Here is a 21834-nt window from a genome sequence, read left to right as displayed (position 1 = left end):
ATCGAGAGGGAGGTACAGATTTCGCATATACTTCTGGCCCCTACACATGCATAGTGTGCCCCATCACAACAGCCCCCCACAGAGTGATGTATTTGTTACATCAATGAGCCAATATTGACACATCACAGTCACCCAAAGTCCCTCATTTACATTAGGGTTCTCTCTTGGTGATATATATTCTATGGGTTGGGCAAATGTATAATGACATGTGTTCAGCATTATGATATCATAGAGAGTTATTTCCATTGCCTTAAAAATATTCTTTACATAAGTAATTAATTTTAAAAATAAGACTGTTTTGTTAACATGGAAATATACTAAAATTTGATTCCTTAGTTCCAAACTAAAAGTTTTCTTCACTTCCTTTTCCCATTTTATGTCAGACAAATGTACCAATGTTTCACTTATTAAGTGGCCTCCCTTGATATAACATATTTAAGCTTCTCTGAAAGGTCAAAAAGGGTCAAATGATTATAGTATTTTCATCATCACATCATTTCTTGCTCCCTTTCCCACCCCACCCTCCCCCACCATCCGTGTCTCTTTTATGTTAGGGAGATAATTTCCAGTGTGCCATTTTATGTGCTCTGTCGTGACATGTATTACAATTTTGACTGCAAAACTCAATGTGGAACCAACAAAGTGGACATAGAGACGCTTTAGATAGCAACTTCTACCTCTCCTATGCAGGCCCTCATTAAACTCTAATAATGGAATTGTATCTTTTTTCATCTGTCCCCCACCAGAGGACAATGGTGAACTGTCCCTATGGATGGCACAGATAGGATTGTTTTGCTCACTCTTGCTACCCTGGCAACAATGCCAGACCACAGTGGGAACTCAATCAGTGAATAAGCTGCTATTTGAGACTTTGTCTTTGAGTATAGTTGACACACAATGTGACATTAGTTTCAGGTGTACTACATAGTGATTGCACAAGTTTAGACTTCATGCTAAGCTCACCACAAGGGTGGCTACCATCTAGCCAATACATTGTTATTACAATATCATTGACTATATTCCTTAACGGTGCATCTTATTCCTATGACTTATTCATTCCACAACTTGAAGCCTGTATCTCCCATTCCCCTTCACCCATTTTGCTGTTTGTGAGATTTTTATACAAGCATTCTGAACAGCGCAAGTGTGTCTCTTTGGCCAGCATTCTGGTTGCCTGGTCAGGACCTGGGGGAGGCAGGGTGCCATCACTGGTCATGAGCTACTCTCCCTATAGTGAGGAGGCCACATTCAGTTACTGCTTTCTCAGAGATAATGGAAGTTTCCCTTAGAAGCCTGAAGTAAGTCAAAGACATGAAACATTTTTAAGCTGGAAGAAATCATGATCTACATTGGCTACATAAAGCAGCAGCTGAGTATAGGGCTTCCTTCTTTTTTTAAAATTATTTATTTATTTATTTATTTTTAATTTTATTTTTTATTTTTCAAAATTTACATCCAAATTAGTTAGCATATAGTGCAACAATTATTTCAGGAGTACATTCCTTAGTGCCCCTTACCCATTTAGCCCTTCCCCCCTCCCACCACCCCTCCAGTAACCCTCAGTTTGTTCTCCATATTTATGAGTCTCTTCTGTTTTGTCCCCCTCCCTGCTTTTATATTATTTTTGTTTCCCTTCCCTTATGTTCATCTGTTTTGTTTCTTAAAGTCCTCATATGAGTGAGGTCATATGATTTTTGTCTTTCTCTGGCTAATTTCACTTAGCATAATACCGTCCAGTTCCATTCACACAGTTGCAAATGGCAAGATTTCATTCTTTTTGATTGCCGAGTAATACTCCATTGTATATATATATACCACATCTTCTTTATCCATTCATCCATTGATGAACATTTGGGCTCTTTCCATACTTTGGCTATTGTTGATAGTGCTGCTATAAACATGGGGGTGCATGTGTCCTTTTGAAACACCTGTATGCCGTGGATAAATGCCTAGTAGTGTAATTGCTGGGTTGTAGGGTAGTTCTATTTTTAGTTTTTTTTAGGAACCTCCATACTTTTTTCCAGAGTGGTTACACCAGCTTGCATTCCCATGGATGAAATATGATTTTTAATCTTCAGAATAAGCGATCAGGGTTTCTTCAGGAGACCAGACTGAGCTGTAGACCTCTCAACCAGCATGGCTGTATTCTTTGCCAGCACTTGATATTCTTTACTCTTTAGAGAAATAAATTGATGAAATGGTATGAGATATATTTTTCCCCAACTTTTTCTTTTGAAAAATTCAAATCTACAGAAAGTTAAAGTGCAGTACACTGAACATCCATGTATCTTTCATCTAGATTCATCAATTTTTAACATTTTGCCAGTTTGCCTTATCTTTCTCTTACATGTATGCATGTGTGTATAAGAAAGACAAAACAATACATATATTTCATGTGTATGTTATAATATATAGAGACGAGGCATGTAGATGGTAGTTATAGTTGGTTTTTGCTAAACTAAGTAAGCAGTAGACATAATGACATTCCCTTCATAGGACATAGTTAAAAAATTTTTTTTAAGTGTTTACTTATTATTGAGAGACAGAGACAGAGCATGAGCGTGGGAAGGGCAGAGAGAGGAGGAGACACAGAATCCAAAGCAGGCTCCAGGCTCCGAGCTGTCAGCACAGAGCCCAACGCGGGGCTCAAACTCACAAACTGCAAGATCATGACCTAAGCTGAAGTTGGACTCTTAACCAACTGAGCCACCCAGGCACCCCTAAGACATACTTTAAAATCATTCCCAAATACATGAATTGCTAACATGAGTAGCAATTGTACTCAGAGTGGTTTAAAAATCGATTCTTCATCATCTCTGAGCCAAGCTTTAAACTAGTCTCTAGTAAAAACAAATAAGCAAACACACCAACAGTTCTTCAATTTTGGGGACCTTGTTCAATCTGAATATATAGCGGTATCTGACATAGCCACAAAATAATTAGTGCTATTTGTAATAACCTATACTTTTGTTAAAACTTTCTCATTTAGTAAAAATGAAGGCTAGGTAAAGCAGCTTACTGAATGGCTGACACCCAGCTATCCACGAGTGGCTGAAAAGATGCTCTGCCAAAGAGTAACAAATAGCATCCTTTTAAGTGTTAGTAATTTTAAAATGTCATGTTTTAGACTTTTTTAATTGTGAAAAATATTTTTTTTTACTTCATTAAAATATGGTGGTCTAGATTTGTACCAGGTATTTCTTAAGTGATTAACAGAGGGTAAGAACCTAGGAAACCAGCAACAAAGGTCATCTGATTGCTCTCTGAAGAAACAAAAATTAAAATAAGTACTTCGGTTGACTCTCTTTTCCTGTCCTCAGTGATTGAAGTAGGGAAGCCATTTACAGGGAGGGAGGGAGAAAAGCCAGTTCATGACTTTATAGATTTCAACCACTTCATATGATAAAAATTAAAATTCTCAGCTTCATTTCTATTTAAAACTAAATAGATCAGAGGCACCTGTGTGACTCAGTCAGTTAAGCATCCAATCTGAATTTCAGCTCAGGTTATGATCTCAGTTTGTGGGATCAAGCCCGTGTTGGGCTCTGCACTGACAGCCTGGAACCTGCTTGGGATTCTCTCTCTCTCTGCTCCTCTCCTGCTCATTCTCTCTCTCTCTCTCTCTCTCTCTCTCTCTCTCTCTCTCTCAAAATAAGTAAATAAACTTTAAAAAATAATGATAAAACTAAATAGATCAAAAGTAAATTTGCATGCAATGTAGCATTCAGGCTTATTGAGTTATGAAATTATTTTACCTCTTCAGTATAGAAAAAATCCTGCTGTTTATCTAGAATGTAGCGGGATTTGGGAGTTTGTAGTTATAGAAAGCTTATATATACATAATAATATAATATATAATAGTATATAATACATATAATAGATGTTATATGTAATTATATATAATTTCAATTACTAATTTTCAAAGAATTAAAACATGGACTATATGCAGTTGTATAATATAAAATAAAGATACTTAATATGAAAATTATACTGAGAGTACATTAATCTAACCTTCATGACCCAGAGAGTACGACACCTAAAACTGAGGGCACCTTAACCAGGAATTAATATAAGATGCAATCCCAGGGGCGCCTGGGTGGCTCAGTCAGTTGAGCGTCTGGCTTTGGCTCAGGTCGTGATCTCATGGTTCGTGAGTTCGAGCCCCACGTCGGGCTCTGTGCTGACAGCTGGGAGCCTGGAGCCTGCTTTGGATTCTGTGTCTCCCTCTCTCTCTTTGCTCCTCCCCAGCTTGCACTCTGCCTCTCCCTCTCTCAAAAATAAATAATAAACATTAAAAAAAAAAAGATGTAATCCTAAGTTAAAAATATTTGCACCTGGTGTTACTTCGTGTGGAATTGTGATCTGTCGTGTCACATTTTAACATTCAACGCATTTATCTTAAAGGAGGAATATCACCAACGTAACTTCACAGAGGTGCTCTCTCCCAACATGTACAACAGCAGGCTCTGGGAAACCTCAGGCCACTGGCAGCATTACAGTGAGAACATGTTTACCTTTGATATTGAAAAGGACACTTTTGCCCTTAAGCCCATGAACTGTCCAGGGCATTGGTGAGTATTAAAAGTGAAGCAGATTTGGGGTGCCTGGGTGGCTTAGTCGGTTAAGCATCTGACTTCAGCTCAGGTCATGATCTCACAGTTCATGGGTTCAAGTTCCGCATCAGGCTCTGTGCTCACAGCTCAGAGCCTGGAGCCTGCTTTGGATTCTGTGTCTTCCTCTCTCTCTCTCTGCCCCTCCCCTGCTTGCACTCTGTCTCTCTCTGTCTCTCAAAAATAAATAAAAATGTTGAAAAAACAGTTAGGTTCAGTGCCAAAATAATGGCACATTCCAGATGTTCTTGGAGCCTGAGGGCAGACTGCCCAGCCCTGCCTACAGAAGTGTCCAAGAGGGCTTCACTTAAGAAGTAGCCTTTGAGGGGGCGCCTGGGTGGCTCAGTCGGTTGAGCATCCCACTTTGGCTCAGGTCATGCTCTCATGTTTTGTGAGTTTGAGCCCCGCATTGGGCTCCACACTGACAGTGCGGAGCTTGCTTGGGATTCTCTCTCTCCCTCTCTCTCTCTGCCCCTTCCCTACTCACTCTCTTTGTCTTTCTCCACATGAATAAACTTACACACAAAAAAGTAGACTTTGAAGTAAATTGTACACAGTAAGTGGAAATTCATTGGGTGAATAAGAATATGGAACAGAATTTCTGGAAGAGAGGACAGACAGGGTTCTTTCTCAGAGTACTGCAGTGATATAAATTCAAGGTTCAATAATTCCTAGAATTTGTTTTTAAACTGTTGATCTAAGAACCAGAATAAGGTGTTTACAAGTCTTGAGGCTTCATTGTAACTTATTATTTAGATAATTACTTAATCTTTGCCGTGCTAAGTACAAGCTATGTGTCGTTGCATCTTTTCTAGTTTAATGTTTGCCCATCGTCCGCGATCATGGAGGGAAATGCCTATAAGATTTGCTGATTTTGGAGTTCTTCATAGGAATGAATTGTCGGGAACTTTAAGTGGCTTGACTCGAGTTAGACGCTTCCAGCAGGATGATGCCCACATCTTCTGCACAGTAGAGCAGGTAAACAGTAATACAGGATGAAGCATGGTTGGCATAAATTCAGTGTGTTGCCTTGGACACATCTCTTAGTTTCAGAGTCGCTGTAAAATAAGATCTTTGGTCTTGTCTCTGAAGTCTCCTTCAGATCTAACATTTTGCGATCCTCTAATTTGGGTAACAGATCAGTAATCTCTAGTCATGAAATGTATTATTTTTTTCTTTAAAGTTTCCTCCAGTTTTATTAACTTAAATACACTAAGTGGAATATTTTAAGGGATTTGGTAGAATTTTGTGTTTTTTTGTTTGTTTTTCAACATTGTGTAGAAGTGAGAGTTTACTTTTTCAGGTTTTTAGGTCACTTCAAATAAAAATTGTCATGAAAAAGGCCACTATCAAATGATTTGACCTAATTGACATTCATAGAACACTTCAACCAATAACAGCAGAGTATACATTCTTTGAAAGTGCACACAAATTACCAAGATAGACCATATTCTGGGACTAAATAAATTCTCAACAAATTTAAAGGGATTCAATTCACACAAAATATGTTCTCTGGTCACAGGAGAATTAAAGTAGACATCAGTAACAGAGAGCTATCTGGAAAATCCTCAAATATTTAGAAACTAAATAACACACTTCTAAATAATACATGGATCAAAGAAGAGATCAAAGAGGAAATTAGAAAGTATTATATATCAAATGAAATGAAATACAATACATCAAAATTTATGGGATGCCATTAAAATGATACTTGGAGGGACATTTGTAGCACTAAATGCCTATATCAGAAATATGTATATCAATGACATCAGCTTCCACTTAATAAACTAAAAAAAACAACAAAAAAACCCAAATTACATCAGAAGTAAATATTAGAAAATAACACAGAAATCAGTGAAATATAAAAAAATAAAAACAATGAAAATATCAGTAAAAACCAAAGTCTATTTCTCGGAGATCAATAAAATTTATAAACTTTTAGACTGATCAGAAGAAAAAGAGAAGGTACAAATTAAAAATACTAGAAATGAGAGACATGGCATTATTTCAGGTTCTATAGATAGTAAAAGAATACCAAGGCAATATTATGAACAATTTTATACCAGTAAATTTGACAACTTAGATAAAATGGACAAATTTCCTTAAAAGACAAACTACCAAACTTCATTCAAGAAGTAGATAATCTGACTAGCCCTGTGTCTATTAAAGAAGTTGAATTGGAACTGAACAGGCTTTGCACAAAGAAAACTTCAAGCCATTATGGAATCACTGGTGAATTCTACCAAGCACTGGAAGAAAAAATAATACCTATTTTTCACATTCTTGCTGGACGTTAACGAAGACCTCCCACACACCTTATAGTATCAGTGGAGTATCATGTGGGCATAGACTTCCACCCTCATCTGGCAGTAACAAGGTGCCTCCCTGCTTGAGTGGTGTCAGGGAAGGTCTAGTGGAAAGATAGGACTTTTACTACCACCCCACAGTAATGAGGCCACGAACTCAATGTGGTCAGTAATGGCCACAGTAACAAGATACTCCTCCCTGACAAGGTGTTATCAGAGGAAACCTAGTGGAGTACCAGAAATCCCACTGTCACCAGCAGTCATGGCCCCCCAGTGGGAAACCTAGACCATCTATTCCCACTTTGCAGTAACCAGGAAGTACTTTATCCTCTAGTTGGAGTGAAGTCTGTGGAAGCCAGCTAAAACAGAAGGTTTAAATAAAATTAAAGGTCTTATACTGCCCAAACTTTAAATTTTATAAATCAAAAGTCAAGCATCATGCCAAGAACTAGGAAAATCTCAACTTAATGAAAATGGACAATCTATGAACACTAATGTGGAGATGACAAGGATATTAGCATTATCTCACTAAAATATCTTGTTTAAAGGAGCCATCATAAGAATGCCTTAGCAAGCAATTACAGACACACTTGAAACAAATGATAAAAAAGTTTCAACAAAGAAATAGAAAATCTCAGGAAAGAAATAAGAGATCTAAAGAAGAACCAAATGGAAATCTTAGAAGTGAAAAATATAATAACTGAAATAAAATAGTAGATGGATTCATGAGCAGAATGGAGGGGACAGAGAAAAAAAAATCCGTGAACTTGAAGACAACCATGGACATTACCTAGTTTGAACAACAAAGAGAAGACACAAATAAAAATGAACAAAATTTCAGAGACTAGTGGAACTAAAACAAAATGCCTAGTATTTATGTTACCAGAGTTCTGGAAGAAGAGGGGAATAAGGATGTAGGTGAAACGTACTCAAAGACATAATGGCTGAAACTTCCAACTTTGGCAAAAGACATAAGCCTACAGATTCAAGAAGCTGAGAAAACTCCCAAAAGGATAAACCCAAAGAAATCCACACCAAGGCACATCATAGCCAAATTTCTGAAAACTAATGATAAAGAAAATGTTTGAAAGCAATGGGAGAGTGATCAACATTATCTTTAAGAAAAATTTTTTTGGGCGCCTAGGTGGCGCAGTCAGTTAAGCGTCCGACTTCAGCCAGGTCACGATCTCGCGGTCCGTGAGTTCGAGCCCCGCGTCGGGCTCTGGGCTGATGGCTCAGAGCCTGGAGCCTGTTTCAGATTCTGTGTCTCCCTCTCTCTCTGCCCCTCGCCCATTCATGCTCTGTCTCTCTCTGTCCCAAAAATAAATAAACGTTTGAAAAAAAAAATTAAAAAAAAGAAAAAAGAAAAATTTTTTTTGCACAAAAGGAAATTTTTCATCAAAAACCATGGATGTTAGAAGGAAGTGAACAACACTTTTTAAATGCTGAAAGAACTGTCAACCCAGAATTCTATATCCATAAAAAATACCCTTCAGGAATGAAGGGGAAATCAAAACCTACCTTAAAATAATGGCTCTAGGAAGTACTCTAAGAAAGATAAATATATTTCCCTTTGCCTTTTGAGTTTTCTAAATTATGCTTGATGGTTGAAGCAAAAATTATAACACTGTCTGTTATGGTTCTCAGCATATGTATGAAGAAACATCTAAGAAAATTATACTATAAATGGAGTAAAGGGACGTAAGGTTTCTGTACTTGAAGTGATAAAATGATGACATCAGTAAACTGTTATGTAATATCTAGAGAAACCACTGGGGGAAAAATATACACAGATAGATATATGCTAAAAATAGATAAATAAAAATGGAATTCTAAAAAATACTAAGTTAGGTGATAGAAAGGCAGGAAAAAGAAAAGAAAAATGAATAATAAGACAGTACAAGAAGGAAACAATATAAACAACAAAAAAGACAAACTTAAGTCCTAACATATTAAATGTAGATGGTTAAAATAATCTATTAAAATGGAAATATAATTTCAAAATTTGTGGGGCACAGCAAAAACAGTGCTAAAAGTTAATAGCATTAAATACATGTATTATAAAAGAAGAAAAGTCTCAAATCAATATCTAGACTCCCACTGCAAGACCTAGAAAAAAGGAAGGGCAAAATAAACCCAAAATAAGAAGGAATAAATCAATAAAGACAAGAGCAGAAATCAATGAAATTGAAAACAGAAAAACAATGGAAAAATTAATGAGTTAAAAAACTTTTTTAAAAAAGATTAACAAAATTGGCAAACTTCCTTCAAGACAAAGAAAGAAAAAAACTGGGAAGACAGAAATTACCAATATCAGGAATCAATAGGGGATATCACTAAAGACCTTGAAGACATCAAAAGCATAATAAATGAATGTAATAAACTACTCTACATAAATCAGCTCGACAACTTAGTTGAAATGAGCTTACTCCTTAAAAAGTACAAACTACCATAAAATCACCTAATAGAAATAGATCATTTGAAAAGCTTTGTCACTATTAAAGAAATTGAATTTATAATTTTAAAACTTCCCCAAAAGAAACCTCTAGGCTCAGATTTTTTCACTGAATGCTATTGAACATTTAAAGAAGAATTAGTACCAATTCTGTATACTCTGTTCTGAAATAGAAGAGAAAATACTTCCTAGTTAATTTTATGAAGCTACTTTTAACCAATACCAAAACCAGACAAAACTACAGACTAGTATCCCACATGGATACAGATGTAAAAGTCCTTAACATAATATTAGCAAATAGAATTAAACAATATATAAAAATAATTCCACATCATGAGCAATTGAGGTTTAGCCTCCAGGGATGTGAGGCTGATTCAGTGTCAGAACACCTGTCAATGTAATCCACCATATGACAGGCCCATTCATGGGAATGTAAAATGGTACAATCACTTTCAAAAAGAGTTCACTAGTTTCTTAAAAAGTTAAATGCACACCTCCTGTATGACCCAGCCATCTCACTCCTTTTTTTTCCCCAAGAGAAAAAGAAAGCACACATCCCTACAAAGACTTGAGCACAAACATTTATTGCAGCTTTATCTGAAATAGCCACAATATAGGAATAACCCTAATGCCCAATAATAGGTGGAAATAAAAAGAAACTGTGGTACAATGGAAAACTACTAAACAAGAAGGAATGATGTAGGGGCACCTGGGTGACTGAGTCAGTTAAGTGTCTGGCTCTTGATTTTGGCTCAGGTCATTGTCTCATTGTTCCTGAGATTCAGCCCTGCATTGGGCTCTGTGCTGACAACAGAGCCTGCTTGGGATATTCCCTCCCTCTCTCTCTGGCTCTCTCAAAATAAATAAATAAACTTAAAAAAAAAGGAATGATTTATTGATACTTATAACACAAGTGTATCTATCTCCAAATAATTATTCTGAGTGACAAAAGCCAGACAAAAATAGAGTATCTACTGCATGATTCCATGGATAAAACATCTGAAAAATTCAAACTGATCCATAGTGACAGAACACAGATCCTTGCCTGTCTCCTCTCTCCTAAATGTGTCTGGTTTGGGGGGCAGCTATCCCGTTTGCATTTAAATGTGCCCTCCTTTCCCCACACCCTCACAGCCCCTAGCTCTGATCTCACCACACTCTCCGGGGCCTCAGTTACTTCGTAGGCTCAGCTAGCTGCCAGTTTCACCTGCATCTCAGCTGTCCCTCTGGAGCTCCAGATCTCAATCTGACAGGGCCTGGTAGACATGTCTCCCTGGCCATCACAAGCATCCTCACATTTGCCATGTGTAAAATCAGTCCCCGCTTTTGCCTTCACACCACTGCCTCACCCTTCCCTGGTCACTCATTCAGCAGATGCACCAACGTCCTGTCCACTGCCCAGGCCAGGAATCCAGGTGCCCTTTATTTTTTACTCCTCATGTCCAATTAACCATAAGCCCTATTGATAGCTCTCCCTAAATGTATTGTTAATTCCTGAATAATTTTGTTCATCCATTCCTGAATTTCCAGCACTTGGCACAAATTCCTTGCATTCCAGCTGCTTCTCTTTGGTTCAAACTACCATCATCTCCCTCCTAAATGACCCTACCAGCTTCCCAATGTGCCTGGCTTCTAGTCTTGCCAGTCCACTTCCCATGAAAGGAACTGATGGGATTGTGTTTGTCTCTTGCTGAAGAACCCTTCTTTGGTTTCCCATTGCTCTCAGGGTAAAAAGTGCAGACACTACCCTGACTTTGAAGATCCTTAATTTTCTCTGGTCCCTGTCTGCCCCTAGACTGATCACCTACCAACTTCCCTTCTGTGCCGCTCTTCCGTCTCATACACAACATGGTCCCACAGCAGCTTCCTGGAGCTGCCCTGCCCTAGCCTGCCCCACTCTCCTCTAGGCCCTCACTCTTAGCATTTTCCTCTGCTCCAGAAGCTCCTCCCCTCGCTTTCCATGGAGAACTCTTAATTATCCTGTTGTCGCAGCAGCTTGGCTATCACTCCCTCTGGACAGCCACTCTTCCCCCTTTTGCGTGGCATTGCTCATGGTGAGGTAGCCTTGTCTGGACTGGGAGCTGCTGGTTGCCTGGTCACACCTGGAGTGTGATGGACATTTCTTGAGTATCTGAGTAAGGAATGGATGAACAACCAAAACAGTGTCATCAGCTGTATAGTAAAAACATGCCTTATTTCTACCTGACACGGAGAACTCTTTTAAATGCCAGAAATTGATTTGATTTGGTGTTAACTATTTAGAACATGTCATTTGCTCTCATTTCAGATTGAAGAAGAAATAAAGGGGTGTTTGCAGTTTTTGCAATCTGTTTACTCAACATTTGGCTTCTCCTTTCAATTAAATTTGTCAACAAGGCCTGAAAACTTCCTAGGAGAAGTAGAGATATGGGATGAAGCTGAAAAGGTAGGGAGAGACAAAGTGCGCCCCTTCATTTCCGTGAGCATGGAAACCACCCGAGTTTCTGCAGGTACCCTGCATGAGGAGGTGACAGTGCTTTGCAACAGAAATGTTTAAATTGGAAGTTACAGGATATGAAGATTGTAGAAGGTGGTTGTCCAGTTTTCTTTGTAACAGTGATAATAACAATACCTCACGTTTGTTTCAAACACTTTATTTGTGCTCTTTCAATATCAGTCACTAATACCAGTTTCCTGTGTTTTTAAAGGAATCCTCTGCTTTGCAGGCACTCTTGGTGTGTGTGCAGCTTATTTTAAGCTATTGCTCGTTGATCCATCTTAGTGTGACTCATAGATGTAGATGCACACACCCAATGCTTGAATCCCCTGCAAAGTCACAGCCTCTAGTGCCGTCCTCTGTCGAGAGGCACCCAGAGACTCACATATCACATCTCAGCTTTGGAAAACAAAGATTAAGGAGCTCACCATGCTGCTTATTTTTTCTCACCCAACTTGAAAAGGCTATAGTGTATCTCCTGTGTCAAATTTTACTAGAAATGAATGTGGTATTATGGCCAGACACCCCAGGAATGCCTAATCCCTGACCAGCCTTTTGGTCCACCTCTTCATGGAATAGTTATAAATGCTTATCACACAAATCTTTAAGGAATAAGAATCAGAGGAGCACTCTATGATAGTGTAACAATTAGTTTTCTATTAGGCACTGAGGCAGGCAGAGACTGGGTAGACGCAGTTTAGGCTTGAGATCTGATTAGACCCTTCTCCTCCCCACTGCCCCATGCCCATCCTAAATAGACCTTTTTCCATGTCTTTTGCATGGAGGAAGAAAGTCAAATTAGACACCCTGCCCCAGGATGCTGACTCAGTTTACCTGCCTAGCCACATGGAAGTAGGAAGAGGAAATGAGGCCACAAAGCTTGGCTCTGGACTCTTTTTTGCCTAGTTTCAGAGGTTAGCTCCATGAGTGAATTATAGAAATCTTGAAGCATTAAGGTCTGTGAAATGGTGATGATGATTATGATGATGATGATGATAATGGTGATAACACCTGCTTCATAAGGTTATGATGGGCTTAAGTGAAATAATTTATATGAGAAGTTTGTCATAGTGCCAGCCACATGTAGGTGTTCAGTAAATGTTAGATGTTCGTTTTATTAATAGTAGTAGTAGTATCATCATCATCATCACTCCATTCATGGAGTGCAGGGGGCTAAAAGGTGGATGAACCAGGTGTGGGCCTGGCACAGGGAGAATGGGTGGGCAGTTCCACCATTGTTTTGCTCTTTTAGCTGACTGATTGTTCCCTTAGGAGATGAGAATCCTTCCACTCTGGGGGAATTTCTCTCATGATGTCTACCCCTGATCTGGGAATCAGTGAGATGAATATGTATTTATATATATATTCATATATATATGAAATATACATATACATATGATATATATTCATATATATAATATATATATTATATATATAATATTTCATATATATGAAATTCATATATGTAAAATGCTTTGAAAGAGACATTAGTTAAGTCAGCCCCAAGGCCAAATTGTTCCTGGGTCAGCAATTCACCATTACCTTATTTTCTGTCTCAGATTGTGTGTAGTTATGGAACCCAGCAAAGATCACTAGGGAGCTATACAGCATGACCATCAGATGAAAGCTTGCCCAAATAACCAAAATGTCAGGAGCAAAAAATATCCTAGATTGAAATGATGTGAGTCCTGCTTCCTATTAAGTTTCATCAGGAAATCTGTGACCTAAAGGAAATCAACTTTTTCTTGTGGAAATTAAAATCCAAAAGAAATGGGAATTGAATGTTCTATCTCCAAATTTTTAATTTAACCTAAATTCAGCTGTAGAGTTCCCACTCAGATAAGTCTGAAGGGAGTCTGGACTGATGCTTCAGCAGACCTGGTCTGGCCTCTGCTACTGGAACTTATGTAAATCTACAAGCTCCAGGGAGCTAGAACCACTCCAGATCTCTCCTGCATCCCACTTTTCCAGAGTTTCCAGAGTCATTAAGATCCTTAAGAACATTACAAGCCCACATCACAGTTCCAAACAAATCAGTATGTGCAGAGCCCAGCACCATACCACAGTGTATCGGGAGCCAGAGACTTGGTTTACCTGGAAAAGGAGAATAGAGAACCATCAAGAGAGAGAAGGAGATCTTGATTTTTCCTCTACCAGGGTGCAGTCAGTGTCCACATATGTGAATTACAATGGTTCAGTCTCCTCTCAGACAGACACTTCCTCCCATACCTTGCATAAACAGAAAGCTTTCTTAGCCTTGGCTATTCCTGTCAGGCCTTATGATTACTGTGTCCTCAGAGGCTCACTGAGGATCAGTGCCACCTGCTTTATGCTCTTCCCCAAAACCTGGCCTTTCTTTTTCCTCTCTGGGAGCTCCCTAACTTCTCCCCATCACTTAGTTGCCTGCTGTAGCAGGGCCTCATTTTTTCAGGGAGGATATTCCAGTGTCTGTTCTCTTTTCAGAAACAGTAAGGCTGAGGCTGGCTTGCCAGCCTGTGAAGTGCGTCTGTGGTGGTATCCCTCTCCAGTCCAAAGTAGAATGCAAGCTGCTATAGTAGGATCAGGCCCTTGAGGGAGCCTCCTGGGATCTCAGCCAAGACCAGCTCCTGATGCACTCTGACTGAGATCCTGGGGAAGCCTGCTGGGACCCCAGGAGTCAGCTTTGTTGATTACTCTGGCTTTAGCCCCCCAGCATCACCACTGCTTTGACTTCTCTCGGCAGCATTTTACTCCCAGATGTTGCCCCCTTCATGGGCACCAATATCTCAAGGTGTTGACAGGACTTTGGATAGTGGTTTGGTGGTATGCTGGGCAGGGACTTAGGAATGCACAGGTGCTTCTCAAGGAGGCTGGCATAGGGAATAGCCAGAAGACCCAAAGACACTTTTATTAATACTTACGTGTATACCCAATCACCCATACGTACTGAGGGTCTTCACTACAAGCTACAGTGAAAGAACATATGTGTCAGGCTGAAGATCCAAGTGGGCCTCCTGCTCCCACCCCTGCATAAATCATAAAGGATACCTGTCCCCAGCCACACATATGGAGGTGGAAGAAAAGCAAGAGACCAGTGGCAAGGCCCTTTCCTTTGGCCTTTTTACCCACCTAAACACAGAGTGGATGAAGGAGAAAGATTAAAGTTTTCATGCCTTTTAATGTGTGGAGGCCTCACCTACAAAGAGCTGGGAAGTGTGTGGGCGGGGTGGGCTGCACTGGCAGGAGGGTGAAGTAATCCCTCCCTAAACACTTGCCTGGAATTCACTGAAACAACTTAGTACATTATCTTTTAATTTTCCCAGTTACAGTGTGTATAAGAGCAAGTACCAACTTAATCGTCTTTATGTAGTCCTTGCTCAGTAGTTTATTGGATATAAAACATGCCCAATAAATATATGTTGAGCTAAAATAGAATATAATTAAAATTTGCAATAACTTACTTTTTTGAGCTATGTGGCCAAAAAAAAATGTACAATGAAATGGAAGTTTTAAATGTTCTCTTCTTTAAAAAAAAAAAAAAATAGCAACTACAAAACAGCTTGGTGGAATTTGGAAAACCATGGAAGATGAACCCTGGAGATGGAGCATTTTATGGCCCTAAAGTAAGTAGACTCTATGCCTCAAAAAGAGTAAAATTTAAAGGAAAAGGAAAAGCTATCTTTAAGTAAACACCATTTAATTTACAGATTGATATAAAAATCAAGGATGCTATTGGCAGATACCATCAATGTGCTACAATTCAGCTGGACTTCCAACTACCAGTGAGATTTAACCTTACATATGTTAGGTGAGTAATTGAATATGATAAATAATGTAGTACTAATATGCTAATTATTTGTCATTATTTGTTAGCAATATAAAAATAAACATTAATATACAGGCTAGTAAATGTCTAGTAGTATATCTGCAATATACTCATTTTTTAAAATTATTTTTTAAGTTTTAAAGTCCAGTTAATTAACATAAATGTAATATTAATTTCAGGTGTACAATATGGTGATTCAACACTTCCATACACCTGGTGCTCATCACAAGTACCCTCAATCCCCCTCACCTATTTAACCCATCCACACACTTCCTTCTGGTAACCATCAGTTTGTTCTCTATAGTTGAGAGTATGTTTCTTGATTTGCCTCTCTCTCTTTCCCCCACCTTTGTTCATTTGTTTTGTTTTTTAAATTCTGCATATGAGTGAAATCATATGGCATTTGTCTTTCTCTGACTGACTTATTTTGCTTAGCATAATACTCTCCAACTCCATCCATGTCATTGCAAATGGCAAGATTTCATTCTTTTTTATGGATGAATAATATTCTATTGTGTGATTTTTTTTTCTTTATCCATTCATTGATTGATGGACACTTGGGCTGTTTCCATAATTTGGCTATTGTAGGTAATGCTGCTGTAAATGTCAGGTTGCATGTATCCCTTTGAATTAGTATTTTTGTCTTTTTGGGGTAAATACCTAGTAGTCTCATTGCTGGATTGTAGAGTAGTTCTATTTTTACCTTTTTGAGGAAACTCCGTACTGTTTGCCAGAGTGGCTGTACTAGTTTTCATTCCCACCAACAGTACAAGAGGGTTCCCCTTTCGCCACATCACCAACACCAATTGTTTCCTGTGTTATTGATTTTACCCATTCTGACAGGTGTGAGGTGATATCTCATTGTAGTTTTGATTTGCATTTCCCTGATGGTAAGTGATGTTGAACATCTTTTTATGTATCTGTTTGCCATCTGGATGTCTTCTTTTGGAAAAATGCCCATTCATGTCTTCTGCCCATTTTTAAATTGGATTATTTGGGGAGTTTTTTGTGTTGAGTTTTAGAAGTTCTTTATATATTTTGGGTACTAACCCTTTATTGGATATGTCATTTACAAATATCTTCTCTCATTCTGTAGGTTGTCTTGTAGTTTTGTTGATTGTTCCTTTCACTGTGCAGAAGCTTTTTATTTTGATGCTGTCCCAATACTTTATTTTTGCTTTCATTTCCCTTGCCACAAGAGACCTATCTGGTAAAAAGTCTAATACCAATGTCACAGAAGTTACTGCCTGTGTTCCCTTCTAGGATTTTTATGGTTTCAGGTCTCACATTTAGGTTTTTAATCTGTTTTGAATTTATTTTTGTGTATAGTGTAAGAAAGCAGTCCAGTTTCACTCTTTTGCATGTAGCTGTCCAGTTTCCCCAATACCATTTGTTGAAAAGACTGTCTTTTTCCCATTGGATGTTATTTCCAGCTTTGTTGAAAATTAATTGACCATATAATTGTGGGTTCATTTCTGGGTTTTCTGTTATGTTCTGTTAATCTGTGTGTCTATTTTTGTGCCAGTACCATACTATTTTGATTATTACAGTTTTGTGATAAAGCTTAAAGTCTGGAACTGTGATGCCACCAGCTTTGCTTTTCTTTTTCAAGATTGCATTGGCTATTCAGGGTCTTTTGTGGTTCCATACAATTTTAGGATTGTTTTTCTAGCTCTGTGAAAAATGCTGTTGGTATTTTGATAGAGAGTGCATTAAATGTGCAGACTGCTTTGGGTAGTAAAGCCATTTTAACAGTATTTGTTCTTCCAATCCACGATCGTGGAATGTCTTTGCATTTCTTTGTGTCTTCTTCAGTTTCTTTCATCAGTATTTTATAGTTTTAAGAGTACAGGTCTTTCACCTCTTTGGTTAAGTTTATTCTTAGGTGTCTTATTGTTTTTGATGCAATTGTAAATGGGGCTGATACCTTAATTTCTCTTTCTGCTGCTTCATTATTGATGTATAGAAATGCAACAGATATCTGTACATTGATTTTGTATCCTGTGACTTTACTAAATATATTATCAGTTTTTACTATTATATTATAAGTTCTAGCAGGTTTTTGGTGGTGCCTTTCAGGTCTATATATAATACCATGTCAACTGTAGAAATCCATTTTCCTTATTTCTTCATTGTCTTTGACAACTGTTCAATATAGTACTGGTGGAGTAAGCCATGGCTCAAAATCAAGTTAATTTTTAAAAATTATGATTTGCAAGATTGCTTGTAAACTGATATCAGCCAGTAGTTTAGAATAAAAATAATAAGTTGACTTATAATGGAAATAGTGATCTATTATAATTTTGCTTTTTCCTACATAATGTACTTCATTTCCCTTTGGTTTGTATTATTATTTCTAATAAGTGGCACATTATAGGCTTAAAGATGATTTATGAGGAAATCGTTGTTTTACCTAGTTCAGGAAAATAACTTTTAAATATAAGATAAGAAGATAAAGTTATTACTGAATCTTAAGAAAATACATAAATGTATAATTTTCATTTTTAGTAAGGATGGAGATGATAAGAAGAACCCTGTAATCATTCATCGAGCCATTTTGGGATCAGTGGAAAGAATGATAGCCATTCTCTCAGAAAACTATGGGGGGAAATGGTAAGTGATATGGAGAAAAAAAGCTATATGTCTATTAATCTTTTTTTAAAAAGTTTATTTATTTATTTTGCAAAAGGCAGAGATTGTGAGGGGGTAGGAGCAGAGAGAGAGGAAGAGAGAATCCTAAGCAAGCTCTGCACTGCCAGCACAGAGCCTGACACAGGGCTCGAAGTCACAAAACCATGAGATCATGACCTGAACTGAAACCAAGAGTCAGACACTTAACCGACTGAGTTACTCAGGCGCCTGTTATTCTTAAATATCATGTCTAACAAGATAAGATTACTATGAAAAAAATGGTGGCTCCTGCCTTATAATTAGCAAGTATCCAAACAGCAAGTAATCAATTCTTATTGAATCTTCCAGATCAGGAAACCAAAACAAAGAAAACAAAGGCACAATGACTTAAAACTGCATCATTTGCCTTTTTGGGAACTCGGTAGAATTAAAGAGTTATCTTTATCAATTCCAAGCCCTTCAAAGATCTAGTTGCATCTGGACACTGAGAGTACCACCTCTTGCTGTACGACCATCCCTCCTTCAGTCCATGTTGTTTACCTAATGGGGGCGCCCAGTCAACATTAGAAGAAAAACATTTAAACCTGGTTCACAAATGGCTCTGAACAATACTTTGGAACAAACCTAATGAGGCCAGACAGCTACTGTAGCATGGTGCCACTTAGGGATGACATGTGGAAGGGAAATGCCCTCAAGTGCAGGAATTTGAGTGGTACATCTCTTAGTCCTCTTCCTCTGGAAGGAAAAATGGCCAGAGGTATGGGTTTCCACTGATGCATGGGCTCTGGTTACTGCTCTGGCCACAAGGTCAGAGACTTAGAAGTAATTGGATTGGAAAATAGATGACAAGTAGATTTAGGGGAGAGGAATGTGGATATTTGCTCAGAATAGGCCATGAAGGTGGTGGTGCCCAGTCCAAACCTGAGGAGTTTAATATTCAAATATAGGAGGACCCATTCTGTGGTTACCATCAGCTTCCATCTTCCCCTAGTGACCACTCAGTGGTTCATGAATGAAGCGGCCACTAGGGGATATGGGTTCAACAACACGAACCTCACCAAGTTCTGTCTGGCTATGCCTCTTCCGAGGACTCAATCTGTCATCAATAGTGATCAATCCTGATCGCCGGTATGGAACCGTAACCCAGGGGAAAAGTCAGCTTTCTGGATCCTTTTCATCATGCAAGGACCAGTGACTTCTCCTTGCTGGCAAAGATACCAACTCTGGATTTTGCTTAGCTCTTCTTTCCTGCCATACCTCTGACAACAGCACCATATAAATACTTACTGAGCCTTGACTGTCAGAAACACAATAATCCTTCTGACCATGGAAGTAATTTTTTAGCAAAAGAAGCAAGTCACTGAGCTGAATTGTGGGATTCACTACTAGGGAACTGCCATATCAGCAGTCAAGGCACCAGCTGGCAGACAACATGTCTTGTGATGGCATGTCCTATGGCATGTGGAAATGCTACAGCCCAGGAACCACATGGACATCTTTGCCTCCCATCTTATGTTTAAGAAATTAGGGGCACCTGGGTGGCTCAGTCAGTTAAGCATCTGACTTCAGCTCAGGTCATGGTCTCACAATTCATGAGTTCAAGCCCCACATCCAGCTCTCTACTCTCAGTGCAGAGCCCACTTTGGATCCTCAGTCCCCTTCTATCTGCACCTCCTCTCTCTCTCTCTCCCCCTTCTCTCTCTCTCTCTCTCTCTCAAAAATAAATAAACTTAAAAAAAAAAAAAAGAAATTGAGATCTGCTCTTAGAGCTTAGTTCTATTTTAGTCCTGTTCTGCTGTCGCTGGGCAGCTCCCACCATTGACACTGGGCCCTGGATGCTACTGCTGGTGTCACTGCCTCAGGTCCCTCCCAAAGCTCCATGTCTCTGCATCACCCTTGCCAGAACTGATTCCCTATAGTACCTCCCTCCATGTGCCACTCTGTCCCAAATCAACATGCCATGCCTGCACATGCCAGGTCACAGGCCTGGACTCTAACATGTCTAGGGAAGCTGGGAAAGCAAATTTCTGAGCAGGCAATACAAGGTGGGAAATTCTCCAAGCAGAGGGCTCATCCAAAGGTCCTGGGAAGCCAGAGTCTGTGTATATCCCTGAGGTTTTATTTGTGACCTTAGAGAAATGTACTCAGGTATCATGGGGTGTCCAAGCTGTTGAAGTTACAGATAAGCCAAAAACATAGATATGAGTATGCACGCTACCTAAGTATGAGTTAACATGTCGATATTTCTTTCCAGTTGATTGTTTTAAATAGTTTTAATGTAGGTGGGAGATGGTGGTGTCTTGCTCTCAGGTAGTGGTGGTGAAAAGAACTAGTGGAATCAGGAGATGGTGCCATGCACTCAGTGTGCTGTCCTGCATTGCCCAGACTCAGGGCACAGGCTCTTCAGCTCATCAGTCAAGAGTTCAAGACACGTGCCAGAGTTGCAGTGAAAACCTCCCCAAGATCTCACAATAGAAATGGTTAAAATGTGGCTCCCCTGGGGACGGGGTGGGGACAGAGCTGTCTTTCTGTGTTTTATCATATGTATTATTGCTTTATCACAGATGTTACTTTGCTTTTGTAATTTAAGAATAAATATATAAATGTGTATGTTCATAAAGTGCCACCAGCTAATAGTCCCCACTGCATTTACTTTCACCTTCAAACAAAATACTGATGAAGAAATATTTCCCACAATAAACAATACTTAGGGGCGCCTGGGTGGCTCAGTCGGTTAAGCATCTGACTTCGGCTCAGGTCATGATCTCGCCGTCCGCGAGTTCGAGCCCCGCGTCAGGCTCTGTGCTGACAGCTCAGAGCCTGGAGCCTGTTTCAGATTCTGTGTCTCCCTCTCTTTCTGACCCTCCCCCGTTCATGCTGTCTCTCCCTGTCTCAAAAATAAATAAATGTTAAAAAAAATTTAAAAAAAAAACAATACTTATACCCAACTTCCTATATACATATATATATATACACACACACACACACACACACACACGTATATACGTGTGTATATATATGTATATATATGTGTGTGTATATATATATGTACACATACACATACACATATATGTATAATATACATTTTTTATTTCACTCTGAGATCATTATAGATTTATAGGTAGTGGTAAGAAGTAATAAGAAAGGTCCAGCATACCCTTTCCCCAGTTTCCCCAATGGTAACATCTTACAAAACTGTACAGTATCATGACCAGGAAATTGACTTTGATGCAGTCCACCAGCCTTATTTAGTTATTTAGGTCTTCCCAGTTGATGTGCATTTGTGTGTATGTGTATGTTTAGTTCTATAAAATTTTATCAGGTACCCAGCATCAGTCAAGATATAAGACAATTCTGTTATTTATGAGGATTCTTTGTGCTACCAATTTATTGTTCCATACCTTCTCCCCCACCCCCTTCATCATCCTGTGACAGCCACTCATCTGTTCTCCAAAATCTCCATGATTTTGTCATTCCAAGAATGTTACATAAATGGAATCATACAATGTGCAAACATGTGGGGTTGGCTTTATTCATGCACTGGAGTTCCC

General features: G+C 38.8%; 1 protein-coding gene across 2 annotated transcripts in view; it reads left to right on the top strand.

Annotated features, from left to right (window-relative positions):
* Positions 1 to 21834, top strand: part of TARS3 (threonyl-tRNA synthetase 3) — a 62875-nt gene that overhangs the window by 37306 nt on the left and 3735 nt on the right. For both annotated transcript variants that reach the window (XM_045058901.1, XM_011282731.4), the window contains 6 exons: positions 4405 to 4571; positions 5426 to 5588; positions 11659 to 11796; positions 15372 to 15449; positions 15534 to 15634; positions 18161 to 18265. In XM_045058901.1, the coding sequence (XP_044914836.1) occupies positions 4405 to 4571; positions 5426 to 5588; positions 11659 to 11796; positions 15372 to 15449; positions 15534 to 15634; positions 18161 to 18265 (752 nt within the window). The remainder of the gene's footprint in view (positions 1 to 4404; positions 4572 to 5425; positions 5589 to 11658; positions 11797 to 15371; positions 15450 to 15533; positions 15635 to 18160; positions 18266 to 21834) is intronic.

The sequence above is a fragment of the Felis catus genome, chromosome B3 (assembly GCF_018350175.1).
Source record: "Felis catus isolate Fca126 chromosome B3, F.catus_Fca126_mat1.0, whole genome shotgun sequence".
NCBI lineage: Eukaryota > Metazoa > Chordata > Mammalia > Carnivora > Felidae > Felis > Felis catus.
The sequence above is the reverse complement of the archived record's forward strand: the minus strand, read 5'-3'. Positions and strand labels throughout refer to the sequence as shown.